General features: G+C 46.3%; 1 protein-coding gene across 3 annotated transcripts in view; it reads right to left on the reverse strand.

The window, feature by feature from the left end:
* The window catches only part of LOC147748463 (A.superbus venom factor 1-like), a 1,277,467-nt gene that overhangs the window by 1,145,650 nt on the left and 108,797 nt on the right, over positions 1-23,020 (reverse strand). For 2 of the 3 annotated variants that reach the window (XM_086962056.1, XM_086962049.1), the window contains exon 3: positions 18,112-18,274. The exons of the other annotated variant lie outside the window; for it this stretch is intronic. In XM_086962056.1, coding sequence (XP_086818182.1) covers positions 18,112-18,274 — 163 coding nt within the window. The remainder of the gene's footprint in view (positions 1-18,111; positions 18,275-23,020) is intronic. 3 annotated transcript variants of the gene reach the window in all.

The raw sequence follows: 23,020 nt of genomic DNA on the forward strand, positions 1-23,020 counted from the left end.
AGGCGTGACTTCTAGGCCCCTTCTTGTTGTATGTCAAATCAATAATATTTGTTTAAAAAATAAATCAATATCATAGTCATCATGATAATACTGTCCATCTCTGGGGTCATCAAAATAATTATTGTCAGAGGGGCCCACAGGAGCCGCAGCATTCTGATTTTTGTCGGTCCCAGGGCCTCTAACACCAGAACCACGTCCTCAAGGGGTCAAAACCTTCTGTAAAAGCACAGGGCACTGTCTACGCCAATGTCCTTCCTCCTTACAATACGCACACTGATTCTGTCCCAAGGGTGCCATTGAAGGCTGCCTAGTTACTGGGGAGTTGTCAGGAAGGACCTCCCTGTCCTCTGGTATTACCCCAGAAAGCCTGCTGCAGCAACACTTTAGGTTTTAAATGCTTATGGTTTTTTATCAGGATTATCCTTTTCCTCCTGATCTCGATTCTCGTACTATTGAACCATATTCAGAATAACAGAAGGAAAAGACGTAGACCAATCACTTTCAGATGCCTGCAAACAAGTCCATATTTCAGGTAGAAGATTAGGGACAAACCTGTCATCAAACAAACAAACTCTACCCTCCGTGGACATATCTTGCCCACTATAATCCAAAAATGTATCTTCAAATCTAGTAAAAAAATCTGACACACTCTCATCCTTTTCCTTTTAACAGGCCGTCAATCTATCCCTTCTTACTTTCTAAGGTGGGATAAGTGTATGCATATATGTAATAATACGACCAGGCAAAGCACGTATCTCAAAACACAACTTATGTCCTGGCTTCCTTTCTTGATCCCATCCCTTAATCACACCCCATGTACCACTCAACTCGGCAACATGATCTTGAGTATGCACCTGCCTGCAAATATTGACTGGAATGAGAAGAACAAAAACATTTCAATACCAGCAAGAATAGTTACAGTAGAAAGGGCAGCTTCTGTTAATTCCTTATAATAGGCTGTGGGATTTTTCCTAGGATCGGGCAGAGTAGGCTTAAGGGCTAAAACCTCACTTCTTTTCCATGGAGTATAAACCCATTGCTCCTGAAAGTGGGCAGCCACGGCCAGTCTAGTGGTCACACCGTGCTGATCCGTGAAAGCAGGTAGTTCTGGATGATAAATTGGGTGGACTTTACTCGTAGGGAACTGAGTTATTTGAGTAGGACTCTTATCATACTATCGACCTCTATAAGAGCCTATGGTAGAAATATTACCAAACACCTGTTCTGGGGCTAAATCAGTAACATAAACGTGGTCCCTAATCTATACTACTATTATAAAGTAAGAACTGGGAACCTTTGAGGCGGGTAAACTCGGGAACCACAGCGCCAATCCAAACACCCAATACATCATTGGAATTGGCAGGGTCTGCAGAGTGACATAGGCTATATACCCCCCAAAAATATACGTTGTTTAAAAAATATACCTTACAAAAAAAAGTAGTCCCTTGGAAGTAGCGCCGGCCATGTGCGCTAACGTGCTGACATCATCAGGAGCGCAAGGAGGACACTACCATTGCTGTTGTTTTGTGTTGTCCTCTGGGCGCTGCTTGCTGACCCCCCTCGGCGCTTTACAATGGATGTACTCTCTGACTTGGATCCCCTGACTGGATGGTTTTACGGTAGGCGTCCACTGTCATATTCGTGTTTCTGTTTACACGCAACCCCCTTAAAAACGACGTTTAAGTTCCTGCTCGGACGTGAAACTGAGCGTTTGGTGCCACGGCAAACAGCTCTCCAAATACATCGCCGATGGGAGGAATGCGGGGGTTATCATTTACGTCTTCCATGACAGCCCATGGGCTGCAGTCAGGGCTCAGAGCATGATGTTCTGTTGCTCCCTTGAAAACATGTTTGCAAATAAGAGCTACTTTCCAACCTTCCGAACAGAGGAAGTGCTAACGCAGAGCAGTCCCGCTGCCTTTGTTACAAGGTGGAAAGGTATAGTTTGTCCCTGGAGTAGCGGTGACATCGTGCGTCCGTAAATGCCGCTTTGTTGGTTGTGTCAGAACCGTATCATGGCAGGTGGGAGTAGATTACCATTTCTGTTTGTTTCCTGGCTTTCTTATATTTGTGGTTTTGCATGTCCTAATGTAAAACGGGAACGGGAACTACAACCCCCATAATACAACTTTTAACAAAATGACTGAACTACTCACATGCGCCAGGTGAAAACATGGGCTCCGTCTGCGTAATAATTTAAAGTTTGTGGTATTTTTCATTGTTTGGGACAGTTATGCTGTGCACATTGCTTTCTGTTGATGGTTCAAAGGCTTCCCTCCAGAGGCGCAACTAGAGCCAAGTTTCGGGGGGGGGGGCTAAGAAAAATTTTCGGGGAGGAAAAGTAACGCGGCGTTCAGCGGGAGGAGCGCGGAAGACAGCGGCGGCGACAGTGGGGCCGTGGGGCTGAGACGGCGCAGAACCGACACCGGGTTCACTGAAATGTGCGGAGCCGTGGGGAGGAAAACTAATGCGGCGTTCGGCGGGAGTAGCGCGGAAGAGAGCGGCGGCGACAGTGGGGCAGTGGGGCTGAGACGGCCCCCGAGGAAGACGCGAGGTAAGCAACGCCCCTCGTGTGAAAAAGGCTATTTTGACCGAGCTACACAAACCTGACAGCAGAGACCATAAATAACTGAGTACAAATATTCAAGGGCAGTTTGTTGAGTGTGGTGCACGTTTATTAATACTCCAAGTCGCCGTCTACTGCAGGCCAGAGTGGAGGATGCAGCCTCATTGGGGATTGGTAACTCCTAACGTGGTGTCAGAGAGAGTGAGGAACCAATAGTTGGCCTTCCGTTCACACCTTCTATGAGCCGACAAGCACACAGTAGGATGACGCGAGGTAAGGGAGTTCCTGCTACCTGGAAGCCTCATTGCACCCGGACAACGTTGGGACGGGCTGCTAGTATAAAATAATATTTGGGCAGCCTCCGACTCAATGTGTGTATGCCAAAGGTCAATCAATCTAGCAGACATATGTTGACGGGCATGCTGTTGTAAAAAGTGCTCAAAATCATGCATAACTCGTCAAATATCCTCCGCGCTATAAACCATTATGAGCCCACCTCATTGCCTGACTCGCTATTACCCTCTTCTCATCCTCCCCTACTCCAGATCGCATTAACAGGCCTGTTCATTTCCTAAATCTTGCCAAATCCCTGTCTTCAAAACCACGTACATGGGTATCAGCATCCAAAAACATCAAAGGATGAATGACTCCAGGAGGAGGAGTGATAGGAGTAGTAGGTAGAACTGTAGTCAACGATTTCACTGGAGAAGAAAGAACAGAGGGCACAGGAGTCAGGAACAGACTCACCTGATATCAAAAGTACAAACAAACCCTTCTCCACTGCCGACTCTTGAGGCCACACAGACAGATCGAGTGTTTTGTCATTCAGGACTCCAGTCGAGGTGACCGCTGGGTGAGTCACGGCCCAGTGGGACAAGGGCCGCAGCGGCGAGTAAGAGAAAATCTACGTGCAGAGATCCCTTAGCTGTCTGTCTGGCATGATGAGGTCCTCGTCCTCCCCTCCGTCCACAGAAAGGGGATAGGTTGAGAACTCGAAGGAGTCTCTGTTCGGGCACCAACTGAAAGAAGTGACCCGCTTGGGGCCACCTGGGTCACCTCAGACCACCTCTCAGCCTTCCATACCAAATGAAGAGTCAGAGGAACAGTGGAGAATATATCAATAATTATTTTATTTTGATTCACTCAGAGTGGAGCCCGTCTGCATAGCCTCAAAGAGTGGTACAGAGGGAACTAAAGCTCAGCATGCAAAACAATCCACTATGCACATTTCATACCCAGGCGAATTAATACCCACAGTGGAATTTTCCAGGTAGATGCAGCTGAACAGTGAAATATATAAATAAAGGTTTTGGTTCTCGTATCGTACACAACCTAGTACAATCCAAGTTCATTTCACCCGTGCCTGCCACCAGACAAGTGGGAGAGGGCCTCTATCTAGTGGGAAAGCTATGCACTGGCACTAACAGTTCATTATCGCAGAACAAAACTCAACAGAAACATTTCTCATAAACAGTAAAGGATTAGTTTCCATCATCATTCAAAATGGCGTTGAAACAGAAAATAGTGCCTCGAATGCTACCTTATATAGGGCTCTGGTAAAGCATTCACGGGTCTATTCAAACAAGTGCGCTTTCTCTGTTTGGGCCATGGTGAACCATGCAAAGGGGGCGCTATGGCGCCGGCCTTTATAGTGCATCTTTTTTTATATAAATTCCCTGTGGGTGTCACATTTAGTAAAATATGGAGCAGCTGGTCCTAGGCAGCTCCAGGGTTCACTGTAACAGTGATCCTCCTGTAGTCGGATGCGAGAAGGAACCACCTTACGCCCCTCAAGAGGGCTGCCCTGATGGGGCACAGGCAGTGTGCCACCTTTTTGTGGCATACTATCAGTGTGCCTCTTAAAGGTGTGTTTGCCTCTGTGTTCACATCTGTAGTAGGGCGCAGTAGCAGAGGCACAATGATTACCTCATTTGCATAAGGCCACAACCCAATCCAAATGAGGGAATGGCCTTTAAAGATAGCAATGAAGCTACATGTGCATCATGTCAGTGTTATAGAAGGGACCGCACAAGCATTTGTGGCCCCTTCTGTAATACCATAGATCTCCAGGGGTGATCAAAGATGGATCACAGGTCCGTTGCACCTGCAGTGCACTATGCATACTATGACTCCAGATGTCTATTTTGCCTTTCCTTGGACCACAAAACCGAGCCTGACAGCATTCTGGAAAATATTATCCCAGAGTTCTCATGAGACACCAGTCCGATGATTGTGCTAAGATCCCAATGTAAACAGTGCTAAGCCTTCCACTTTTAACTGACCGTCTTCAGCTGATGACAGGGGTCTCACCATAAAACAATGTACACAAGAGTTGTAGTCTGCTACATCGAATACAGGATTATCATGGTACCCTAATATCATAGCCCAAATAGTATGCCCCAAAACATTGTAAGGTAAATGCATATGGTGAAGTATAGATTCACTAATTCTTAACCTCACATTGGCTTAACTGGAAGATACATATATCGTCAAGGTACATATACATGCAGGGTACAGAGCTAGAATATTGATGTATAAATATCTATATACATAAATATCGAGGTAAAAATATTATGGGTCATAAATATCGATGGAAAAAATATCGTTAAAAAGAATATCGATTGTTAGGTAAGTAATATCAATTACAAAAATATCGAAGTGTTAAATAATGTTTACAACAATATAGTTGTTAAAAAAAATTGATTTATTATTAATGTTATGTCTTTTAGTATTTTGCATGAGAATTGTTTGTATTTTTATTATATGCATTAAAATGTTTGTAGTTAATATATTCTTTAAAATATAATTTTGCCTTTTTAGTTCCGTAGCGGGTTGTGGGTTCATAGAGGAATAGGGTGGGAAGTAATTTAATTATATAGATTTTATTTATTATTTATAGTAGTTAATACATTATTTTAACTTGAATTTTGCATTTTTGGTTCCATAGCAGGTTGTGGGTTTATAGGGGAATACGGTGGGAAGTAATTTAGTAATAGGAAATTTATTGAATAATTTATATTTATTTATTTTTGTATAATTGTGTTGTTATTGAGTTGAATGTGTACATTAATTAATTAATAACTGTATGCTGATTAGTTGTTAACTAATTGAAATTAATTAATTATTAATTAATTATGTTAATTGTTTAATTAATTTTAGGTATGCGTTGTGGTGGTTATAGGTGTAAATGGTGAGAAGGGTGGGAAGAAATTCATTTTTTAATGATGAATTCTTAATTATTTGTTAATTAATTTGTATTAATTATTTAGTATTTAATAATTGTAATTGTGTAATTAATTTTAGGTGTGTGTTGTGGATGCTATAGTGTTAAACAATGTGTAGTTAATGAATTTTTATTATCTGTTTTAATAATAATATATTATAATTTCAATAATATTTATGTTAATAATGGAAATTAAATTAATTAAAAATGTTGATTTTTTTTTATTGGTGTGGTATTCAGTACTTTCCCTACTGTTGCACTCATTGGAGTGGGAATAGTACATGCTTCCCCTCCGCTTTCCAACACTTTCCCTGATTTTCACTCACTGGAGTGGGACTAGTAATTTTTACCACTCAGCTATCCATCACTTTTCCTACTGTTGCACTCACTGGAGTGGGAATAGTAATTTTTAGCCCTCCGCTATCCAACACTTTCCCGGCTGTTGCACTCACTGGATTGGGAATAGTAATTATTACTCCTCCACTATCCAACACTTTCCCTGAATTACACTCCCTGGAGTGGGAATAGTAATTTTACCCCTCCGCCATCCACCACTTTCCCTTCTGTTGCACTCACTGGAGTGGGCATAGCAATTTTTACCCCTCCGCTATCCAACACTTTCCCTGCTGTTGCACTCATTGGAGTGGGAATAGTAATTTTTACCCCTCTGCTATCCAACACTTTCCCTACTGTTGCACTCACTGGTGGTGGAATAGCAATTTTTACCCTTCCGCTATCCAACACTTTCCCGGCTGTTGCACTCACTGGTGGTGGAATAGCAATTTTTACCCTTCCGCTATCCAACACTTTCCCGGCTCTTTCACTCACTGGAGAGGGAATAGTAATTTTTACCCCTCCGCTAACCAATATTTTCCCTGCTATTGTAAATATAGTGTTGTGAAATGTATTTTTTTAAATTATAATCGTTTAATGTGTTAATTAATTATAGGATGTTTAATTTTATTTTAAATTACTGATATATGTATATATGTTATTTTTATATAATTTAAAAAGTTTATAAATTAAATGAAGATAATAATTAATCAAAAGTATTTACGTAAATATATGTATATGTACACATTTTTGTGTGTTTACCTTTTTTAAATTAAGCTTTTTTTGTTATATGTAGTTAAAATATATATGAAATGTAATTTACTTTTTTGAAAATATTAATATTATTTAATTTATTTTGTTTAAGTGATATATAATTGTAACTGGATTTTTTTTACATCTATATTTTTTACTTTGATATTTTTGATTCAATATTATTGTACCTACCTGTCAAGAATTCCTGTCAGGCGAGGGGAGGAAAACGGTAACCAGCGAAAACGGACTACATCTCCCAGGATGCTTAGCGGTTGAGAGGTTATGTAAACAGGAGAGCCGTTACATAACTCAAGGAAAACACGCCCTATAAAGGGAGGAACCTGGAGATACAACGCTGTCGGATATTGTGTTTACACCCACGTACCTGCTTCGTGAAGAGCAGCGTTCCGGAGTGGTGCTCCAGTAAGGCAAGAACGGAGGTAGGTCGAGTCGTTACTCCCTGGGCCGTGTCTTGCCCCATCGTCACCTGTGAAGGACCCGGAAGCTCTACCGGTCAACCATTGAGCTTCGCTTTTGACTCGGCTGAGTCAAGGCGCAGTGGCGCTTATGCTGGTTGGAGTCGTAGCTCCCAGCCCGACCAGAGATACAGGGACTGCCAGCTGTAACGCACACCAGGAGCTGTTTGCCGCGTTACAGACTCGGAAGTCCACAGGATCGATCGAGCGGCTGCTCTCGGTTCAGTCTTCTTGCTTTTGATTGGGGTATCGGTGACACATCACCAGGAGGTGACTCCGCGTCCCGGTGCAGTCTGAGGAAGAGGTTGAGCGGCTGCTCCCTTCAGGTAGAGACCCCGGCTGGGTGTTTCCCTGACTCCTCGATTCACCCCAACACTCTTCGTGCCCCTCACAGCCTACCGATTGGCATTGTCGGCCATTTCATTTCTGCCCTCTGTTGGCATACGCCGGGATCGGCGTAAATGCAGAGGACGGTTAGGACCATCCGTGCTGTGGGCTGGTAACGTACTTAGCCTGGAGGATTCCAGTGACTATAACTTTTGTTTACTCTTTGTATTATTTGTGCCTTCATTAAAATAACTAACCCTTCACAAGTGGTTGCGTCCTCATTATCGTGTCTGTTAAACGATCCTGAGACGTTCAGGGCGTTACAAAATATCCGACCCTACTAACACTAACTGTCTCCCGGTCGATAACAGACATGGCAACACTTGATGATGTGCTGGCTGCTTTAGCGACCGTGCAAGTTGAATTGGCTGCCTCTAGGCAAGAAACAGCCGATGTAAAAGCCAGACTGGATGCTATCCAATTGGACCCACTCACGCCCAGCACCTCCCTCACGAACCAGACCCCTGCCGTAGTAGTGGAAATGCCGGTAGCCATCCCCTTGGCAACACCAGAGAGGTACAGTGGGGATCCTAACACAGTGCAGGTATTCCTCACACAAGTGGCGCTACATTTATCGTGCAAACCAAAGGCGTTCCCCACGAGTCAGGCTCGTGTGGCTTTCCTTATTTCCTATTTGGCTGGAAACGCGGCACAGTGGGCCGTACCTCTGGTGAGCAGGGACGACCCCATCTTATGTGATTGGGGTGCTTTTCGCGAGGAATTCCTGAAGGTATTCGACCGAAGGGCTGACTCGTGCACGGCGGACCGTGAAATGCTTGAGTTGAGACAGGGATCCAACGACCTGGTGCAGTATCTCAACGCGTTACGAAGGCTGGTTGCGGAAACCAAGTGGCCTGTTGCTAAACAGACGGCGCTCTTCCATCAAGGGCTGTGCGATGAGCTCAAGGACGCCGTGGCTCATATTGACCCTCAACCCAAGACATGTGAAGGCCTTATCAACCTGGTATTACAGCTGGAACATAGGCTAAGTGAAAGAAAGGGGGATCATGGGAGAAAAGGAAAAGCCCTTCCATCCTATGTGACGGTGGGAAGTCCTGAAACTTCCACCGCATCCAAGGGAGAACCCATGGACATCGGCGCAATACGAGCGAGCCTCACAGCCACGGAGAAAGAGTCACGACGTAAACAAGGATTGTGCCTATATTGTGGCAAAAAAGGCCACTACGTACGTGAATGCCCTGCCAAACCGAAGACTTCACGTTATCGGGCCAACCGGTCGGTAACAGCCGTGGTGGACATACCGGCGGAAAACTAGAGGACTCCCAGACCAAAGACGGGGCATCTCGGAGTCACTCATCCATCCCTTCACTTTCCAACTCGGTCACTAAGGGACAACGACACCTGTTTCTCACGGTGCACGTGGGAGTGCATGACCAGTGGATACCCGTTGTGGCCATGGTGGATTCAGGGGCCACTGGCATGTTTATGGACCACAACGAGGCATGCAGGCTAGGGCTAGTGCTTCTTCCCAAAGCTGTACCCGAAGACGTCTATGCTGTAGACGGAAGGCGATTGGTGACGGGGCCCATCGGGCAGCACACGGGGGTCCTTCCGGTGAGATATGGGAGGAACCATATGGAACAAATCGATTTTAACATCATCCGAGCGCCCTAATATGGTGTCATATTGGGATTGCCGTGGCTACAGAAACACAACCCCTCTGTGGATTGGCCAACACATCGCATCGAAATGACGTCACCGTATTGCACCCTGCATTGTGGAATACGACCGGAATCCCTTGACGCGGATGAGAGCGGGAGTCAGACGGTGGCTACAGCGGCAGAAAAAGATGTGGCTCTCCCCCAGGCTTATCACAGTTTTGAGGACGTATTTGATGAGGTGAAGGCGGAAGTGCTACCACCACATAGACAGTATGACTGCCAGATCGACCTGGTGCCAGGGGCAAGCGTTCCCAGCGGCAGGCTGTATGCCCTGACGGAGCCTGAAAACGTGCATCTCCGGGGGTACCTGGATAAACTCCTCAAGCTAGGATTCATCCGCCCGTCCAAGTCTCCGGCCGCCTCACCACTCTTCTTCATCCCGAAGGCTAATGGGGAGCTGAGAGCCTGTGTGGACTTTAGGGCGTTGAATCCGATAACCATAAAAAATCGGTACCCCTTGCCTCTCATCAGTGTACTTCTGGAACAGGTCAAGAAAGCTCGTATCTACACCAAGTTGGATTTGAAAGGGGCATACCATCTGGTGCGCATGAGGGACGGAGACAAGTGGAATACCGCCTTTAAGACCAGGTTCGGCCTTTTTGAGTACCTCGTCATGCCGTTCAGTCTGTGCAACGCCCCGGCAGCCTTTCAGTACTTTCTGAATGAGGTATTCAGAGAGGAGTTGGATATCTACGTGGTCGTATATATCGACGACATCCTCATCTATTCGACCAGTGTGGAGGAGCACGTACACCACGTCAAAGCTGTGCTCCAAAAGCTGAGGGAGAACATGCTGTTTTGTAAACTCAGCAAGTGTGACTTCCACGTCACGTCCGTGGAATTCCTCGGAGTGATGCTGAGTCCAGAGGGACAGGAGATGGCAGAACAAAAGATCAAGGCGGTGAAAGAATAGCCGGTGACCCAAAGCGTGAAGGACGTCCAAAGTTTCATTGGCTTCGCCAACTTTTACAGGCGGTTTATAGATGGATTTTCAGGATTGGTGGCCCCAATCACACAGCTACTGAGGAAGTCCAAGGAGTTTGTCTGGTCCCCTGAAGCGAACACAGCCTTTGAGGCCCTGAAAAGCGCCTTTGGTAAGGCGCCGGTGTTGGCTCACCCCGATCCGGATCTCCCCTACGTGTGGAAGCGGACGCATCGGATGTGGCGCTGGGGGCTATCTTACCCCCAACGCAACCACGACACAGGGGTGCTTCATCCCGTTGCGTACATGTCCCGCAAACTCAACGACGCCGAACACAACTACCATATTGCGGAGAAGGAGCTTCTCGCAATCAAGGACGCCTTCACCGAATGGAGGCATTGGTTGATGGGGGCAAGACATGTGGTATCGGTATACACGGACCATCGGAACCTACAGTTCATGACGGCCACAAGACACCTTTCTCCCAGGCAGCTGCGGTGGATGATCTTCTTTGCGGGGTTCAACTTCCGCATCACATATCGGCCGGGGACGGAAAACAGGAAGGCGGACGCCCTGTCCCGTCAATCTGCAGTTAAGGAACCATTGCCTGCGACCGAGCATTCCATCATTTCCCCGAGAATGGTATTGGGGGTTATCCAACCGGATATTTTCCTGAGGGGAATAAAGAGAGGGATCAGGTCATTCGCATGGCGGAGGTGGCTCCTCAGTCACAGAGAATGGCAGCTGAAGGACGGGATACCCCTGAAGGGCAGGTGCCTATTGATACCCACGCCTAGGCTAAGGAAACAAGCATTCATCTGGTGCCATGACTCTCCATGCGCAGGTCATTTGGGCTTTGAAAAAACGGTGGCTAGCATGGGACGGCATTTCTGGTGGCCAACCATGAGGGTGGATGTCAGGAGGTGGGGACAGGAGTGTCCTACGTGTGCTACCATGAAGGCCGATCATGGCCGAACCCAAGGGCTCTTACATCCACTTCCAACCCCGGATAGACCATGGGATAGCATATCACTGGACTTCGTGGTGGGCCTACCAGTAGACCAGGGGATGACGGCAATACTGGTGGTGGTGGACTACTTGACGAAAATGGGGCACTTCATCCCCTGCAAGAGAGTCCCTACGGCCGGGGAATTGGCGTCATTACTCCTAAAGAATGTGGTACGACTGCATGGATTACCTGGGGTGATCGTGTCGGACCGGGGGTCGCAGTTTACTGCGCAGTTCTGGAAGACTTGGTGCACTGCGCTGCACGTTAACACCGCCCTGTCCACCAGCTACCACCCTCAAACGGACGGCCAAACCGAGCGCCTGAACCAAACGCTCAAACAGTATCTGCGATGTTTTGTGGACCAGGGCAGGAAAGAATGGGTCGACTTGCTATGGGTTGCAGAGATAGCCTACAACAACGCCACTCACAGCTCCACACAGTCATCTCCGTTCTATAGCAACTATGCCCAACATCCCAGGTTCTTGCCATTTCTACATCCGTTCAGAGAGGACAGGATTCCCGCCACAGTGGACAGGGTGGCACACATAAAAGACACGTTGATGCGCTCAAGGGCTGTCCTGATAGAGGCCAAGAGAAGATACAAGGCTGCGACAGACAGGAAGAGAAGGCCCGGGCCACTGTACCGCTCTGGAGACTACGTCTGGATCTCCACAAGAAACATGAGGTTTCGAAAGAACAGTGTGTTCCATCCCAAGTACATGGGCCCCTATCGAATTACCAAGTGTATGGGTCCCGTGAACGTGAAGGTGTGCTTGCCCCAGTCATTGCGGATACACCCTGTCTTTCATGTATCATTGCTCAAACCAGCCCCCTCCAAGCCGTCTGGGACACCTAGGCCGGTATGCGTGGAGTCGGAGGTGGAGTATGAAGTGTCGGGCATACTGGCGTCCAAATGGCGCAGGGGGAAGCTGTGGTACCTGGTTGCGTGGAAAGGCTATGGCCCGAAGGAGCAATCATGGGAACCGGCTGAAGGGGTTCATGCTCCGCGCTTGGTCTCCTTGTTCCATCGGCGTTTTCCTGCCAGCGCTGGCCCCGTGGGGAGCCGCTGAGAGGGAGGATGTACTGTCAAGAATTCCTGTCAGGCAAGGGGAGGAAAACGGTAACCAGCGAAAACGGACTACATCACCCAGGATGCTTAGCGGTTGAGAGGTTATGTAAACAGGAGAGCCGTTACATAACTCAAGGAAAACACGCCCTATAAAGGGAGAAACCTGGAGATACAACACTGTCGGATATTGTGTTTACACCGACGTACCTGCTTTGTGAAGAGCAGCATTCCGGAGTGGTGCTCCAGTAAGGCAAGAACGGAGGTAGGTCGAGTCGTTACTCCCTGGGCCGTGTCTTGCCCCATCGTCACCTGTGAAGGACCCGGAAGCTCTACCGGTCAACCATTGAGCTTCGCTTTTGACTCGGCTGAGTCAAGGCGCAGTGGCGCTTATGCTGGTTGGAGTCGTAGCTCCCAGCCCGACCAGAGATACAGGGACTGCCAGCTGTAACGCACACCAGGAGCTGTTTGCCGCGTTACAGACTCGGAAGTCCACAGGATCGATCGAGCGGCTGCTCTCGGTTCAGTCTTCTTGCTTTTGATTGGGGTATCGGTGACGCATCACCAGGAGGTGACTCCGCGTCCCGGTGCAGTCTGAGGAAGAGGTTGAGCGCTGCTCCCTTCAGGTAGAGACCCCGGCTGGGTGTTTCCCTGACTCCTCGATTCACCCCAACACTCTTCGTGCCCCTCACAGCCTACCGATTGGCATTGTCGGCCATTTCATTTCTGCCCTCTGTTAGCATACGCCGGGATCGGCGTAAATGCAGAGGACGGTTAGGACCATCCGTGCTGTGGGCTGGTAACGTACTTAGCCTGGAGGATTCCAGTGACTTTAACTTTTGTTTACTCTTTGTATTATTTGTGCCTTCATTAAAATAACTAACCCTTCACAAGTGGTTGCGTCCTCATTATCGTGTCTGTTAAACGATCCTGAGACGTTCAGGGCGTTACACTACCTGTTTTAGTATAGGGAGTCAATATTTTTGTATTCAATATTTTTACATCGATATTTTTGTAAACTATATTTTTACATCAATATTTAACCATGGAACCATTCAGGTTCCATACTGTACAGGATGGAATTAGTCCCATCCTTGGCCACTGCCCGTCTGCGCCCGTTCGCGCACGATCGGGCCTAGGGCTTAGGGACTCTGGCACGCGCACCAGCTACTCCTCAGCAGACCTCCTAACAGTGAAATCTGACAGGTATATTATATCTCCAGCTATATATGCCACTCTTAAGGAAAATCATATCTTGCACACCCCTAGCCGTAAGAACTTAAGCCGTTCAACCCCCATAAAGCTAGCCACCCTCAATACCAGGTCATTGCAGAAACACCACTTGGAAATCTTCACCCTCTTACAGGACGAGACTATTGATATCCTAACACTCACCGAGACGTGGTTGAGTGATGCCTCTTCTCCGGATATCATCGCCGCCCTTCCCAGCGGGTATGATATGATCTGGCATAATCGACCAGAGGGGGCCCGAGGTGGGGGTGTAGCAACGATCTTTAAAAGGCAACTTATGGCAACCAAAATCTTAGCAGAGACCATAAACACCGTTGACCTACTGGGGATAAAAATTACCTCGAACAACTCTTGTCTTATTATCCTAACAGTATACTGCCCACCTCAAAGTACCCCCATGTTCAATGATCTCTTCTCTCCCATCATATCAGATTTATGCACACGTTATAAAAACATTCTGGTAACGGGTGACTTTAATGTCCATTGGGATAAAAGGGATCAAAACTCTTCCGTCCAGACTTTACAGACCACCATGACCGCCCTTGGACTGACACAACTTGTGGAAGCTCCAACTCACATAAAAGGCCATATTTTAGATCTTATTTGGTCCTCGACACCAAAAGCGGTCATCACAAGTATTTCACCTTGTATCTGGTCGGATCACCACCTTATTTTATACGACCTACCGCAAAATATTTACCAGGCCAAATTACCGCTAAAAACAAAAAAAGTGCGCCAATGGAAGAATGTGAATTCAGAAACCCTAACCAAAGTCTTGCCCAAATACAAACAGGATCCTACTACCTTCTCTGATAGCACAGACCTAGACTCAAAGTATGATGCGATAATAACCACCCTTAGGCAATCAATCAATGAGCTAGCTCCCGAAAAAATACAAAAAGTAAAGGGCGCAGAGAAAGGAGCCCCCTGGTTCACCGAAGGTTTACGTGAACAAAAAAGAAAACTCCGCCACCTCGAAAGACGCTGGAGGAAATCTAAAATGGATACTGACAGGGAATCATATAGATCACTGTTTCAATCATATAAAAAGCTTATTACTTCAGCTAAAAAGGATTACTATGAGACACGCATTAACAATGCTACCAACATCCAGAGAGAGACCTTTCAAATACTGAAAGAACTGAGTAAGAAGGAGGAAAAGGCAGATATCCAGATCGACTGCGATACCTTTCAAGGTTACTTTCTCGAAAAAGTAGCGACCATCTTATCCGATATCAAGAAGGACAACCCAGTCTCTTATATCGATCAACCACCTCCTCCATGTTCTTTAATCCCTGTCTTCACCAGCTTTCCTGAAATTGACTCCACCATTCTGAGACAACTTGTATCATCCACTAAATCAGGCTCCCCTGCTGATCCCTGCCCGCCCGACATCCTTCGGCTAGCAATGCTGATTCTAGAAGACCAAATTCTAGATCTTCTAAACACCTCATTAGCCACTGGAACACTACCATCTACCTTTAAAGAGGCACGCGTCAGACCCCTGATAAAAAAGCCTGGAGCAGATCCAACTAGCCTGAAGAACTATAGGCCAATCTCCCAGCTGCCATTTCTGTCAAAGGTACTAGAACAGCATGTATTAAAATCTCTGTCATCCCTCCTGGAATCTCACCACCTCCTCCAGGAGCGGCAAGCTGGTTTCCGTGCCCACCATAGCACGGAACTAGTAATGCTGTCAGTACTAGATGAACTAAGATGCATGGCTGACGGTAAAAAGCCAAGCGCCCTGATTTTACTAGATCTTTCAGCGGCGTTTGATACCGTCAGCCATGCACTGCTCCTGGACAGACTGGCTAGGTTTGGGATAGGAGAGCAAGCCCTCAAATGGTTAACAGCTTTCCTGACAGGAAGGACGCAGAAGAACCAGTTGGCAGACCAGGTCTCAGACGTGGGCATTTTAGCCTGTGGAGTCCCGCAGGGATCAGCACTCTCTCCGCTCTTATTCAACCTGTACTTACAACCATTGATAAAGTCCCTGGCAAACATGAATTGTAAAGTCTTTAATTATGCCGACGATACGCAGCTGCTGCTGAGTATCGACAATACACCATCGGCTCAGTCTTTGGCCCAAGACATACTACGATTTACAGTGAATTGGATGTCGTCCAATTTGCTGAAAATCAATCCAGATAAAACGGAAGTGCTCGTAGTCTCAACCTCCACTTCCCCCTGGAATGATTTATTTTGGCCACAAGAACTAGGACCCACCCCAAAACCATGCCCTAGTGTCAAGAGTCTTGGGATGAAAATTGACCAGGAACTCTCGATGGTCAACCAAGTATCCGCTGTAGTTGGTTCCTGTACTAACCTGATCAGGCAACTACGCAAACTCGCCCCTCTGCTCTCGAGAAACATGCTGCGAACTATTGTCTCCGCCACCATAGTGTCTCGAATAGACTATGGCAACGCGCTGTACCTCGGCCTTCCAAAAAACTCCATCAACCGTCTTCAGGTTATCCTGAATGACGCAGCACGTTTGATCTTTGGACTGCCGAGGAGGACTCATGCCTCCCCCCTGCTCTATAGGCTACATTGGCTGCCTATGACGCAGAGAGTAGAATTTAAGAGCATGTGTATCTGCCACAAAGCAATCCACGGACAGGCGCCAGCCTACATAAAAGAAAGGCTTGAGATATACGAACCTAAGCGCGCCTTGCGATCATCCGGATCCTTTCTGCTATCCTGTCCACGTTTCAAGTTAACAACAAAAGGTGGCAGATCCTTTTCAGTTCAGGCTCCGACTATTTGGAATAAGTTACCGGAAGTGCTTCGCAAAGAACCTAATCTCCTCCTTTTCAGGAAGTCCCTGAAAACCTTACTCTTCAAAGACGCATTCCCACCTCAATAGTCGGCTACCAGATCAGACACCCCTATATTCTCTTCTCCTTTGTTGCTGTACTTGTTCAGTAGCGCTTTGAGACCTGTAGGTGAGTTGGCGCGATACAAAACACAGTTACAAATTACAAATTACAAATTACTGCACGGTCAATTGACACACCTTTTAATCAAGCTCATGCCAGGCCCTTCACCTTCTCTCACTTTTAATTGTGTTTGGTCTTTCAGTTGTCATTGAAAAAATCATGAGTTCTTATACCATGTTTGATGCAGGACAGCCTGGTGTCGAGAAACAATTGACTGTGCCAGGTCCCTCAGCGCTCTGCTTGCCACCAAGGGTGTAAAGTACACAATCATCAGAGATATTTTCACCTGCTCGGAAGTCCAGACAGCCTGCAGAGAGCTAGAGCCCTGCACGTGCTATTTAAACTGCTTTATTTCTTAGATGTTTATCAAGCATTTGGACGAACATACCTGTCTCAGTCAGCACATGGGTCTCTTACAAAAAAACAGTGACAGACAACTCTGATGAACTGGTACACCTCTAAAGAACATACAGGAGTGTGTGCTTGGAGTCAAAATCTTTCCAGGATTTACCACCATTATGTACTAAGTCCAACCACCATATCTAACTCCTAGGAGGGTGTTTACAAAAAAGCCCACAGATCCTATAAAAAAAATTTTTTAAGGCAGTGGGAGGACAGGACTGCCCAACTTCATGGCTTGGGGACAAGGAACTGCAACTTGATGCAAAATTAGCCCAGGAAGCAAATGTGATAGTTGCATTTATTTTGGGTCCACATGATGGATTTGGCAACAGATGGATTTTGGTATTCTCAAAACTCCTTTCTTTCCACCCGTAGGTTGTAGCAGAGGTATCAGGTATCTCTCTTGTTTTATTTTGTTTTATTTGGTGTACTCAGAGGAAAGGCTTTGTTGATATGTGTAGATAACATAACAGTCATTTATGATATCAGAACACAGAAAAGGACAAGATCTTAACTTATTTCGAGAAAAGCTTAGGCTTTGTGCATCAAGAGGGCTTATTGAGAGGTCCCTCATGGTCCAGCATCTACCGGAAAAGCACAGTTCAAAAACAGAATTATCCAGACTTACCTCCCTTGCTTCTTCATATTTCTATTGGATTGTCAATTTAGCATTCATTTGCTTTTTTTATTGAATACAATTAGTATGATCTTACAGTTAATTTGAGATGACTATGTATTCATACAAGTTTGGAAGTGTAATACCTAGTAGTCTTCAGTTCTTAGAGATTCAACATCTCTCTTCTGGGACTTCTCTCCAAAATCTCTTTACTGTTTGCTGTGGTTGGACATACAATTGTGAGCAATTCAATACCAAGGAAAATATACCTCAAGAAATGTTCTGGGTTCCAGTCTGACACCAGGGAATATTTAGAGTTTGTATCTGAATAGCAGTTTTGTTTCAGGTAATTCATTTTGACAATAGTGACTCGAACAATATTTTCTGTAGCTATATTTTCAGCCATAATATTGTTATGTGTAGTTCTAAATTTGAATCTCATCTTGTTAAACAGCAAACATATTGTAGAAAAAGAGTTTTTACCTGTAGATCCAGGTGTATAGATAGTTTTATCAGCCTGGATAAATATGTATCCACTTTGAAAGGAAACAAGGACCATTTTCTCTACTTTGCATTCAGCGGATTTGGCGATGATGTAGACATACTGTTTGAGTTTGGAATCTGCCTTCATGTCTTTAGCAGGAACCTAAATAAAGAGAAGAAGAGCCAGGACTACATTTCTATAATTACCACTGTGGCCTTTAAAAAAGTGTAATAGTGTAGGAAGCTGTACTATACCAAAGTAAGGTAAAGTGTCCACAGAGTCCAGTGGATCCACAAAGGCTTACAGTGGTAAAAGCAGATAATATATTACTCTTTATTTTTAGTACTGTGGGCGAGCAGTAAGGCTTTATCAGAGGGTAGTGTTAAGCATTTATTGTACACACTCAGGCAATAAATGATGTCACACACTTAAAGACCGAATCCAGACCAATTGTTTGTATTAAAAATATTCTTTAGTTGTATTTTATTTTAGAACAAAGCAGGACTTGGTACAGGTAAATAGAATTATAGTTTTCAAGACAGATTGATCAACTAACAAGCTGGATGAGAATGGCTTTTGTTACTGGTTTGTGAAATATTTAAATGCAGTTGATATTACTTTTGATTACTTTTCAAAGTACATTTTGATTGAGGGAGCAAAACTCCTAGGGTTAAGCTCAGGGGAAAGGGGGATCCAAGTTAGCACACAAGGTGCGCCCACAGCTGCATAGGGGCGGCCTGATGCAGGGTGCTGCATCAGCGCTCTGTTGTTTTCAGTGGAAGATCTCCGGTCAGAGCAAACACTGCAGGTTTGAGCAAGGAGGCTTCCTGGAGGTAACCACTGGTTGGAGAGGTAAGTTGGGAAGCCCGGGGTTGCCTGGACACCTTTGGTTGGGCCACCCAAGGCTGTGTTGTGTCGGGTGCACGGGTGTCTTGAGGTGTTGGGTTTTCCTTACCAGCTCTGGTCATGGAGCAGTAAATGGCTGGCTCAGCTCACAAAGGCGGCAAGCTTTTGAAGCTTCCCCTTTATGGACCCTGCCCATTTGGGGGAGGAGGCGTGACACCTTTACCCAGGATGTGCTATGTTTCACGACCCCGAGAGTGTGAGGCTCTTGCCCCAATATCCAATATCAAAACATTCTTGAAGGGGCAGGCTCTCCCGGCTCAGATGAGAGCTATTACTATAATATTCACTGCACTATAGAATACTCCATAATACTTTGCTGGGCCTTTGGTTGGCATTGTATTTTTGCCCATAACTTTGCTTGGGGTTATCCTAGGAGGACGGGACCACCACAAAATCATTCAGCATGATATGTTCTTTGTGTTCAAGGCATCTGCTTGGTCCTCGGCCTAGGTTAGGGGTGACCACAAAATCATTACCTCTCTCTTAGCCTGATGTCTTTCAAAGTGTTATATGCTTTATAGCATGTAAAGGTAAAGTTGTTTTTTCAAAGAGTTGTGGGTGAATTAGATAAACCCCTATTACGAGGTGGAGTTCTTGCATGAATTGCGGGTTTTCAACGTAATGCAAAGTTAACATGTCACTGCACCCTCCACTAGCGGAGCAGAGTTCATTGCCCATGGTTAGCAAAAAGGGGCATTTTCCTAAAAAATCTCCCCCCAAATGAAAGAGAATGAGACTATCCTATCCCTAGAGAGTCTTCATTGTCTAAGTGGAAGAACCTGTAAAGTATATCTGCATTAGCATGGGCTGTCCCAGGTCTGTGTTCCACTGTAAAGTCCATTCCCTGTAGGGAGTTGGACCTTATCAAGAGTTTGGGATGTTCACCTTTCATTTGCATTAGCCATTTGAGAGGTCTTAGGTCAGTTTGAACTATGAAGTGAGTACCAAATAAGTATGGTCTCAACTTTTTCAAGGACCAAACCACAGCATAGGCCTCTCTCTCAATGGCACTCTAACACTGTTCCCTGGAGAGTAACCTCTTGCTTATAAGAGTAACAGGTTGGTCTCGGCCATCATCATTGGTCTGGGATAGGACCACTCCTATCCCCAGCTCGGAGGCATCAGTCTGCACAATGAACTGCGTGTTTTAGTCTGGAACTTTGGGAATGGGTGCTAAGCAAATTGCCTCTTTCAGGGTGTTAAAAGCCTTTTGACAGCTAACTGTTCAGTTTATCTTCTTGACTATTTTCTTGGAGGTGAGTTCTGTATGGGGTGTCACAATGGATCAATACCCCTTCACAAACCTCCTATAGTACCAAATCAAGCCCAAAAATGCCCTGATGTGAGCTTGGGTTGTTGGAGCCTCCCAGTCCAGAATAGCCTGGATCTTGAGTTGGAAGGGATGCACTTGGCCTCCACCAACACGGTGGCCCAAGAAACAACTGTGCCCTGCCCTATCAGGCATTTGGATGCCTTGATAATTAGGTCTGCAGTTTGCAGGGCCTTTAAAACTTTCCCTAGGCTTACCATGTGATCCTGCCAAGTGGAGCTGAAGACAGTAATATCATCAAGATATGCTGTACTAAAGGACTCCAGCCCAGCAAGGACTTGATTCACCAACATTTGGAAGATGTCAGAAGCATTCTTTAACCCCTTCCCTGCTTATGACGGAACCACGCCTTCATGATCCACGGGTGGCGTGTGCTCATGACGCCCTGGTTCCGTCATGCTGTGGCCGCCCCGCCCAAGCGGCACTGATTCCCCGCCTGTGCGGGTGAACTGATGAGTGGGCGTGGTCATGATGGAACCACGCCATCATGAGCCAATGCCACCCGTGACTCATGACTACGTGGTTCTGTCATGATCAAGGAAAGGCCATGTTCACCCCCTAGCCCCCCTGCGCCGCTGCGGAATTCACGGCTCAGGGAAGGAGTTAAACTAAAGGGGCATAATAGTTTACTGATAATGCCCATCAGGTGTGGAGAATGTAGTATTTCTTTGGCTTGTGGGGCCATGCCAATTTACCAGTACCCTGCAGTTAAGTCAAAGGTAAGCGCGGGCGGAGAGCTCCACTCCACCCACGGAGTGGGCTGAGATATGCCTACTCCACGTTCCGCGGAGAACGTATTTAAATCTCTGTATACTCCACAGCAGAGTGGAGTTGGCCAGCCCCCGCCTCCATCCCCATTAACAATTAATTATACATTAATAAAAAGTAAAATAAAAAACACTTACCTGTACTGCGGCATCCCAGGCTGCCCTCCTCCTATTCCTCAGCCGTCTCTGGGTGGTCCTTGAGAAAACTGCACATGCACGCGCATGTGCACTTTTCTCGTAAGAAATGCGTGGGCATGCGCATGCACAGTTTTTTCAAGGATTACCCAGAGACGGCAAGGAAGAGGAGGAGGGCAGCCAGGAACGCCACAGTACAGGTAAGTGTTTTTTATTTTACTTTTCAATAATGTATAAGTAATTGATAATGGGGGGGTGGAGGCGGGTGGAGGAGCGGAGCTGAGTTCCATGGAATTTTTTCCCAACTCCGTGGACCTCCGCGTAGTCCCGCTTTGCCAACTACACCTAGGGTTAGTCCAAGGTAATTTGGCTGCAACCAATGTATCTATCAGCTCATCAGCCCTGTGTATAGGATGAGCATCTGTCTTGGTGGCATAGTTCAGATCTCTGTAATCCATACAAAACCTCCTTTATCTCTTTCCACCCTGTGGATGAGGTTTGGGGACTAAGACCAATGGTCTGGCCCAGGGACTCACAGAGGGTTCAGTAACCCCTAACTCCTGTCTCTTGCTGACTTCAACTTTGATGCTCTCCTTAACTTGGTCAGATTGTTAATAGATGTTGTTTTTGACAGCATTGTCTCCAGTGCCCACATTATGGGTACATCAGTGTGACTGACTAGGGGTTAAGGAGAAGAGCCTAGCATACTGCTACAAGACTTGCCTACATTCAACTTGCTGTTGAACGCTGAGAGTGTCTCATTAGACCACTCCATCCACTGATCCATCTTTGGGGCTGTAAGAGAGGTCAGGGAGGATCCTCATCATTAACCATCAGCATGGTTATGTCAGTCCTGTCATGGAAAAGTTTTAGGCAGTTCACATGGATCACCCTTTTGGGTGTCCTGCGTGTGTCCATGTCCATCATGTAGGTGACCTTGCTTTTCTTTTCTAAGATGGGGTAAGGTCCACTCCATTTGTCCTGGATGGAACTTGGTGCCACAGGATCCAAAACCCACACCTATTGCCCTAGTTGGAAATTTACAGGTGCAGCGTTATGGTCAAACCAGTTCTTCTGGAGCTCCTGGCTGGCCTGAAGATTCTTTGAAGCTTTTTCCATGTACTCTGCCATTGTAGACCTTAGGCCTAGTACAAACTCTACAATATCTTCTTTTGGTTCTTGGAGAGGCTTTCCCCAACCTTCTTTAACAAGACAGAGTGGTCCCCTAACAGGGTGGCCAAACAGAGGTTCAAATGGGGAAAACCCTACTCTCTTCTAAGGCACTTCCCTGTAGGAGAAAAGCAAGCATGGCAAAATAACATCCCATCTCCTTTGGCGTTTTTAAGGAGTCCTATGATAATGCCATTCAACGTCTTGTTGAGCTTTTCAACAAGGCTATTGGTTTGTGGACGATAGGGTGTAGTAAACGTGTACTGCACTCCACACTCATTTCACGTGTGTTTGAGGTATGCAGGCATGAAGTTGGAGCCTCTATCTCATACCAGGCGTCCCTCCTCCCAATAGGGTCTGTGGGTTCCACTAACATCTCCCTTATTCTATGCACCAGCTTGCTGCTGCAGGCTTTCAAGAGTTGGACAGGGCTGCTGTCCAAGGCACAGTTGTTACCTAGTGGGTCCCCTGGGTCTAAGAGCTCAACCTGGTAAGTGTCAAGTACCATGGGCTCAGTTCCCACTGAAGAGAGGAGTCCTGAAGCTGGTTCCCCAGTCTTCTACAATTTCTCTTGGAAGGTTGTGTCCTTCTTTCAGGCTC

The sequence above is a fragment of the Lissotriton vulgaris genome, chromosome 1_1 (assembly GCF_964263255.1).
Source record: "Lissotriton vulgaris chromosome 1_1, aLisVul1.2, whole genome shotgun sequence".
Classification (NCBI taxonomy): domain Eukaryota; kingdom Metazoa; phylum Chordata; class Amphibia; order Caudata; family Salamandridae; genus Lissotriton; species Lissotriton vulgaris.